The 8,433-nt window shown below is 46.3% G+C and overlaps 1 protein-coding gene across 1 annotated transcript in view; it reads right to left on the bottom strand.

The window, feature by feature from the left end:
- Positions 1–7,951, bottom strand: part of SLC45A1 (solute carrier family 45, member 1) — an 8,210-nt gene extending 259 nt beyond the window's left edge. Inside the window, exons 1-8 of the mRNA XM_010291903.1 lie at positions 7,545–7,951; positions 6,432–6,524; positions 5,740–5,964; positions 3,941–4,680; positions 2,397–2,550; positions 1,080–1,256; positions 176–381; positions 6–108 (exon numbers count right to left, since the gene is read on the bottom strand). Of these exons, the coding sequence (XP_010290205.1) occupies positions 6–108; positions 176–381; positions 1,080–1,256; positions 2,397–2,550; positions 3,941–4,680; positions 5,740–5,964; positions 6,432–6,524; positions 7,545–7,947 (2,101 nt within the window). The 5' untranslated portion in view covers positions 7,948–7,951. The remainder of the gene's footprint in view (positions 1–5; positions 109–175; positions 382–1,079; positions 1,257–2,396; positions 2,551–3,940; positions 4,681–5,739; positions 5,965–6,431; positions 6,525–7,544) is intronic.
- Between the last annotated feature and the right edge of the window lie 482 nt (positions 7,952–8,433).

The following is an 8,433-nucleotide window of genomic DNA, read 5'->3' as shown; positions in this document are numbered from 1 at the left end:
CCCCATGGCCAGGGCCACGAGGATCTGCGCCAGGAAGTACTGGCAGCTCAGCAGGGAGATGTCAACGCCCATCCCACGCTGCGTGCCCTCCACCTGTGAGCCTACAAACTGCGGGGGACACAGCGTAAGGGGGTGCCACAGGAGCCCCTCCCCCCTCCCCCAGCCCAAGGCTCACCTCACGGTTCTGGTAGTAGTCGCAAAGCAGGGAGTAGGGCAGCGTGCAGAGGGTAGCGAAGAGGATGCCGTAAGTAGCGCACAGTGACAGCACCACATAGATGTTTCTGGAGAGCGTGGCCAGCCCTGTGCCCAGCCCAAAGGCCAAATATGCCACAAAGTACAGCGTCCGTGTGCTGAATCGCTCCTCCAGCTTCTCCAGCGCGGCTGCAAGACAACAGCACAGCATTCAGTGTAAACTGCGGTCCTCTCGGCCACTAGCCGGTCAGCGGACCAGAAGGGTGCACCTTCAGGCCCTGCAGTCCAGCCTTTAGGCAGCCACATGTCAGCAGCAACCGTTACACCTTACGGTAACTGGTGTCTCACATGTGAGCACCAAGGACCCCTTTCAAATCCCACTGCCACGATGCAGCCTTGCTGCCCTACCTGTGTGGAGGGCACAGCAGATCTGAAGCCTGGCAGTGCCACTGTCCTGGAGGGGTAAGTGGGAACTGGGCTGGGGCGGGGGGTGGCACAGGGAGCAGACACACCACACACACAACAAGTGCTGGGGTGCTGCATGACACCGGGGCGCACCACCGGGAGCACACAGGCACCAAGTGCTGCTGCAACGGAGCTGTGCCTGTGGTGGCTGCATATATTTCAACGTACACTGAAAATGCCACTTGTGAAAGGATATACTAACAGAGAAATGTTTTCACTAGACTGCTGACCTCATCGGCTGTTAGTGCAGGCCAAGCTAACCAGCAGAAATAATACAGTGAAAAAGAACACTCTGCTTCAGCACTCATGCCATGTGGTAGGCTACATGCAAGATAAACACCAGACTGCTTGTTGCAGAAACACCGCTTAAGGAGCGGGTGCACCTTTCTCACAGCTGTGGCTAAGATGGCCATAGTAAGTACCTGAATAGAAAGCAGCACTGAATGCATAGATGCACATTCCCCAGCAGCCCATGGTGACCCCAGCGTTGTACTTCTGATACTCATCTGAGTTGTGAGGCGCTTTCGGATTCCCTTGAAACACTACTTCTCCCATGAAGTCGGTATAGAAGAGTAACATCCCCTCAAACGAAAGCCATCCTGAAAGAGGCCAGAAGTAACCTATTAGGACTGCAGAGTATCTCTTTCCCCTTGTAAGCTTACATGGATGCTATTAGCTATATTACAGATCGCAACTGAAGATCGGTTGTGCAATGTGAGTATTACATAACGTTCAGCCACATTTATCCAAGACTGCTGTTCCCCATGCATTATGCCACAATGTTTGTCAAAGACATTCAGGATTTTAAAGACTGAGATTTATCCTTTTAATTCCTAAATGGAATTCTAGAGGCTGACTGCAGGTCACAGAATACCGGTCTAGCAAGACAGAAAAATAGATTACAGCAGTGTGAGCTGCCTTCAGGTTTCGACAGGACACAACACTCGGTTTCACAGAGTGGCTCATCACATAGTTGTTTCAGGTTGCTGTTGTCCTCCCACACAGAACAAGAAGGATTGCTTCTTATGTCAGTGGTAGCCTCTAGAGCGCCTCTGACACAGTTAACAACTCCAACTGGCACCAGGGCCACCGATGCAGGCAATCTCTTAATTCCTTTCACAGCCAACGAGTATTAACTGGCTGTCACCTTCTGTCCACTTTTGTGTAAACTGGATTGCTTGCAAGCCCTTCCTAACTGTCAGTCACGCACTGGTAAAAGCAAAGGTGACAGTGCACCAGTTACGGGCGCTCCCGCAGTGTTGTGTTCCGCACCTCCTCACAGCCTGTTCTAGGACCCCTATACACATGCTGTCAAAGGGAGGAAAGTGAGTGCCAGTCTCAGGTGTAAGCAGAGAAATACAACTAATCTCCTCTTTCTGCTCAGTAATGCCAGTTTCAGAGTGTTAGAGGGGGGAAAAAAAAAATGTTGATAGTTCCAAGTTCTCGGTTCAGTGGTCTTTCTCATTCCAGGGTAAACATTCCATTTAACAGATGCACTGATTTAGGCTGTTGTCATTTCCTTTTTAGGAATGCAGGCTTTACTGTTTTGTTGGGGTTTTTTTTCCCTTTCTCAGTGTTCTAAGAAACTAATACCAGAAAGTACCTTATCGGTGAGTGCATATGGAACACATCATGTCCTCTCTAGTTAGCAGCCATTGCGGCCATAGATAAAATACTTTAAAACGTTCACCCGAGGTAGACTACTTCACCGTGAAAGCAAGTTGGCACTTGCTGAATACCTAGGAAGTGGTTGATGCAGAGGTTACGAAGAGTCTTGGGCATGTGGCAGATGGTCGAACAAAGAAGTTTCACAGAGAGTGGTTGCTCAGAGGTCTCGCCTGATCCGTTCAGCTCGCTCTCATACTTCACACCATTCAGCAAGATATTAGCAACCTGCACCATAAGAACTCCCAGGTCAATGAACACAGTAAGAGAAACCCAAACATCCTTTGAGCAAACCTATGCAATATGACACACCTGTCCAACCATCTGAAAGTTAAACTCTGCTGCTGCAGTATGTTGACTTGGAGATTATGAACAGTGTATTTACCTAAACTGTAAGTTCAGCCTTGGAACAAGTGTTAAATAGCAGCACCGCGCAGAAGCTTTCAGTATACTTGAAACAGTACTCTTCACTTCTCTAGGGTATTTGACAACCCCATCCAGATGCTAGCATAGCCACAGAATCACAGAATCATTAAGGTTGGAAAAGACCTTCAAGATCATCAAGTCCAACCATCAACCCAACACCACCATGCCCACTAAACCATGTCCCAAAGTGCCATGTCCTTTGAACACTTCCAGTGATGGTGACTCCACCACCTCCCTGGGCAGCCTGTTCCAATGTTTGACCACTCTCTCAGTAAAGAAATTTTTCCTAATATCTAGTCTCCATATCTAGTAGTGAAGACATAAATTCCATTGTGTTTAATAGGAGTTGTACCCACATTCAGGTGAATTTGGCTCCTGAAGTTTTAGAGACATCAAAGAAGAAGAGGCCAGTTTTAACTGAAACACATTCTCATTGCTTGCTAACCTCGATGCTCGATCTCTATGCACAACAAAGTCTGCTCTCACAAACTGGGTCAAAGTACAGCAACAGCAACAAACAAACAAACAAACCAAAACAAGCAAACAAAAAAACCACACACCCCCAAAACACAAACAAACAAAAAAAAAACCAAACCAAAAAATGACAGAGGACAGTTTACCTCATCCTGGATCATAAAAAAATGGGCCAGCATACAGAGGTCTCAGACATTCCAAGTTATCACCAACAGTGGGAGGTGAGGTCAAAGTCTTACCCCTGGGTAAGGGAAACCTCACCTCCCTGATGGACCCAGATGTAATGACTGCCATAAGGAGAAGCTCATGGGAGAATCCTATCCCTGGCCCTATCTTGCGGGTATTTCTGTGGAAAGGGAAGATACAGGCTCAATAAAAATGTGTCTTTTTCTGCTCTCACATGGTAGCTCCCTGGGTGGTGAAGCAGTGCTAAAAATACTGACCTAGCTTTCATACGTGGCCCGGTGAGAGTGGAACGCTCCCATTTCTGCAATCTTAAAAAAGGCAGTTGACGGACCGCCAGTCATAATTCACATCCTACCCACTACTTTACCGATAAAGTCATAGCAGGTATGCTGTTCCCATAATGACTTTTATGAGCAAATTGTCACGAGCAGTCTTTAATGATGAATTTGTGCACCACACATTTAAAACTATATGAAGAGATTAAATAAATGTTCAGGTTTACATGATCATATCATTGATTTTCTGCCCTTACCTGTTGGCTGAAGGTTACGTTTCTTCTTCTGCTATTTTCTGGACAGTGTCCTGTTACAATATCCGGAATGGCCAAGGTCTGAGGTCTTTTCAGGATCCCGGATGACCGTGGCTTTATCGCATCCAACGAGCCCACCCTTAGCGCCTCACCATCAGGCCCCGGCGTTATGCTGCTCTCCCCTTGCTCCAGAACTCCATTTTCTCCTTGGTAACAGCCATCAGGCACCCGAGGAAAGCTGACGCTGACAGGCTGCCTGGGCAAGCTAGCTGGAAGTGCTAAGTAACTATTATGCCCGCCTGTAAAACAGTCTATAAGCACACTGTCAATATTTGAAGTCCCAAATGACGATGCAAACTCATTAATTCCCGTCAAGGAATTGTCTCTGCTGACAAAACTGCCATATTTGGGTGTGAGTGGACTGAGGGGGGAAATGGGACTTGTAAAACTTGCATATAAGTGAGCTGAGTTATGAGGAGCGAAGTTTTCATTTACACCCTCCTCAAAGAAGAGAGGTGGAGAAGGAGGGAGAGGAAGACTTGGACTCTTCATCACCTTTTTCTTCCTGCTAAAGGACCTTAAGGGTCTTTCTGGAATGCTAATTAGAGTCAGCACAGTAGCGATAGTCAGTATAACTGAGGTGAAGACATAGATGACGCGAAGTTGCCCTCCCACAGCTTTTCCAAAACTGGTTCTATCCCAGTGTATTCCTCCAACAACATAACCAAAGCCACCTCCAAGACCTGGTGGAAAAACAGAGCCCAGATTATCTTCCCTAGCCAATCCTGGAAGCCTGTAACAGCACAGCACCATTTCTCTAATGGGTTCATGAGTAGAATCTGACATGTTACTTCTGTTTTACTGCTCAACCCCTTTTCAATTCAAATGCAGTAATGAACGCAGTTATCAGTGCCACAAGGACAGTCTGGATGTACAAACAGGGTACAGGAAGAGGGAAAAGGTCAGAGCTGTAAAAGTGATGACACAAATAATTAAAAATGGTAGTTCTTTCTTTGCTGAGGACAAACCACTTTACCTTCAGCTATTTCAGTCCGTAAAAAAGAAGTGTTCACCAGCCTCGTGGCAAGGCTCTGCAATCAGTCAGCTAAGACTGTTTTCCTGAAAGTAAGCGAAAATCCATTTTCCTCACTCAGTTAGAGGAACGCAGACTTAACTGCATCCAAGACAGACTGAATCACTTCAGAAGCGTAGCAAGCTCATTACTCAGCAACACGCTGACAGCATACAAATCTGCCACTGCATGACTACCGATGAGCAGGGAAGTTCTAAGGGCACCAGACACCTCTCTCACTCCACTCACATGGTGAAAGCCCTACGACACTACCCTTTCTTTCTTACAAACACATTCAAGAGCATGAAGCAGTCTCCTGATGGAGAGGAAAACTAGACCAGGGCAGTACAGCAATTGAAGATGACAGCAATGAAGGAACATAGGGCCCAGTATGCGCTTTCCCCTCCAACAGAGTGACTAAAAAAGGCATTTTTCCACACCTGCAGGAAGCCAAACCTCCTCCCTTGAGGGATAATTTTGTTTGCATAGGTGTTACAAATGACGTGAGGGGCCTTCAGATGAACAACCCAGGACTGTGTCTTGTTTGACTTTTGATAGTTACAAAAGCGTTCTGCAGCAAGCAGAAGTTTGTTTTCACAGTTAATCAGTGCTACCTCTCCAGGTATTCGGTTATTATGCTTATACAGGAAAAGACCAGTATTCTGCTTTCTCACAGCAGGGCTTGTTTACTTAGGGTTCACATCACCCAGGAAGCACCAAGAAAGCATACCTGCTAACAAAGCGTGGATGTTGAGGCCCCTGTCTTGATCCACTGGGCTGCATACATCCATCATGTAGGCATGACTGGGATTGTCTGCTGAATCTGCACTGAAGTCCATGAGGACGACACCACAGACCGTAAGAATGATCCCCCATTTGTGGTTATTCGCAGTGTCAGACAAGGCACTCCCTATATCTTTGCCATTCAGCATAAGTGAGAGCCCAAGCAACGCTCCTGGGAACAAAAGCAAACCAAAATCAATCAATTGACTGCTTGTAAGCAAGAAAACCTGCATCGCTCCATGCTCTAAAAGCATTATACTACCTGCACAGCCTTGCGGCAAGCACCATTGCTCTTTTCAGATCATCACAGTCTGAGGAATGAGTATGGCTTACAGGATATACATAATCCTTTTCCACTGTCCAAGCTTAGAAATGTCTGGAGTTGTTTTTGGCCAAGGGAAAACATTCTTGACCCTCCAAACATCATCTCTTCAGACTCTGACAAGAGAAGTTTTTAAGCGTGGATCTCTGGCTGCCAAAGCATCACCTCAGTGCCACTCACCACCTTCTTCAGACCCACAATACCTAACACTTCAGAGGCATTTTGTTCAGCCTAGTGCCACAGGGGATGTCACAGAAGAGAGATGTGCAACGTTTCTACTTTACAAGTGTTATGTCCGTCGTTTCTAAAAGACGCACCTACTGCTAAGACCAGAATGAAAGGTCTTCTCCTCCCAAATCTTGATGTGCATCTGTCACTCCAGGCCCCCAGCAAAGGCTGTAGCAAGAACCCTAGAAAAAAGGAATCACCAACAAGTAGCATTTTTCTACAAGCCTGTTTCACAGGGGAGTTTAAGCAGACAGCTTAAAAGGCAGCTAAAGGCAGGACACCAGTCAGTACTAGTCATCCAGATGCACACACGGTGTACTTCCTGGCATTTCCCGGGACGGAGATGGAATAACGTAATGTGCTGCTGCTCACTGTCGTGGCAGTTCACTCTGCATCAACACAGCAGAGTTTGACATCAGGCGAAGGTTAAGAGTACAACAGTTTTACACCCTAAAGGACTCTGCTCCTTACAAGCTATTTCATTTACCCCATCTTAGACGGGAGATCCCCTGCAGAATTAGCTTGGAAGATAGCAGTAAGCAAAATGCGAGTTGGAAAGGTGCCTGTATTACTCTGGGCCAGCCTGTAAGTGGGGGCCTATCTACTCTTTTCTTCTGAAGCACATCCCGTGAGTACAGGACCAGGCAGAACAAAGTTTCCAAGTGGAAATAGCCCATCCTGTGGCTCTTCCCATAGTAATGGATACGCTCCCAGCCCCGCCTCCATTCTAAGGCAAGTAATCCAGTACCCGTTCCAATGATGAAAGACCATTGACCGCTATGGTTACATCTCATTTGTTTCATAAAGTTAAACAGGAGAAAGCAATCCCACTCTGCTGTTTCACACATCCTTGAGAACTGTCTCTGTATACTCTTTTTCATAAGGACATAACGGATATGCTGATCCTCTTCTGCTAATTTTTAAATATAGCAACAGAGTAACCAAAGCTTACCCTCACACAAGAGGTAAGAGGTTGAGAAGCCATTAAAAGAACAGACCTTTCTGGTCACACCAGGCCCATCTCAGGCAAGATACAGCAAGAATTATTCGCCATTTGGTTGTCTAAAATTATGGCTACTGCTTTGTAACCTTGAGAGCACACATAATATACTTGTGAACAGCTGAGGCAGAGAAAACAAAAGCAGATAACCCCCGTGTAGCAGAAAAAATAAGAGGGAAGAAATAGCATAAAGAAAAGTTACCTAATACAGGGCTAATGAACCACACCATTCCATACAGTTGGTCTGGAAGCCCCATCTGAAGCAGCACAGGAGTAACATAGGCTGTTTCCATGGCATAGCTGAACTCAAGCCCAAAGAGAACACACCCATTAAACAGGAGTTCTAGGAAAGACCTCTGAGGCTGGAGATCCCCAAAGTCAATCAAATCAATAGGACACGGAGTATTTGGTGGTGGCGGTGGTGAAGGGCGGATGTATTTTCTCCTTTTTGGATGTCTCTTGAAGTTGTTGGCCCGATGACTTATGTGCCGTGTGACCGATCCAGAGTAGCCTGGAACTTGCGACCTCCAGATTTCCTGAGAAGCCACACTTGGCAAGAGTGCAGCATCACCGATGGGGGCTGTTGCAGATGGTGGAATCATCATGGGTAGGTGTCTGGAAGAAAAATAGCTCAGAATAAAATGGCTGGGTAAGAAAAACTTTGCTTACTTCATTTACTGAAGTTCAAGCCATTTCTCAATGCTTCACATACTGAGTACAGTCTTCCTATTAGTTACAACCTTTTCTCTCCATCTCTTGACACAAGGCATATACATTTTATGGGCACATCTCTTCCATCTTTGCACAAATGAGACTCCAGAGATCCTATCTTGGTTACCTAGGCATTGCCTACCATCATTGGGGATTAAGATCTAAATATTTAAAACAATTAGCAGTCAGACACGCCACAGTTCCCAGGAGTTCCCGTAACAGCAATGGGCTTACATTTATCTGCACTTCACTTGAACTAAATGAAGACGAATCGCGACCTCAGTCTAAGTCTACAATAAATCAAAGCTGTGGCTTGGCTGCAGATCCAGACCCCTGCTGCAATGTGAAATCACCTTTCGGTACTGATCCTACCATTCCTG

Source organism: Phaethon lepturus, unplaced genomic scaffold, assembly GCF_000687285.1.
Source record: "Phaethon lepturus isolate BGI_N335 unplaced genomic scaffold, ASM68728v1 scaffold34187, whole genome shotgun sequence".
NCBI classification, from domain to species: Eukaryota; Metazoa; Chordata; class Aves; order Phaethontiformes; family Phaethontidae; genus Phaethon; species Phaethon lepturus.
Note: the sequence above shows the minus strand (reverse complement) of the source record. Positions and strands in the feature narration are given on the sequence as shown.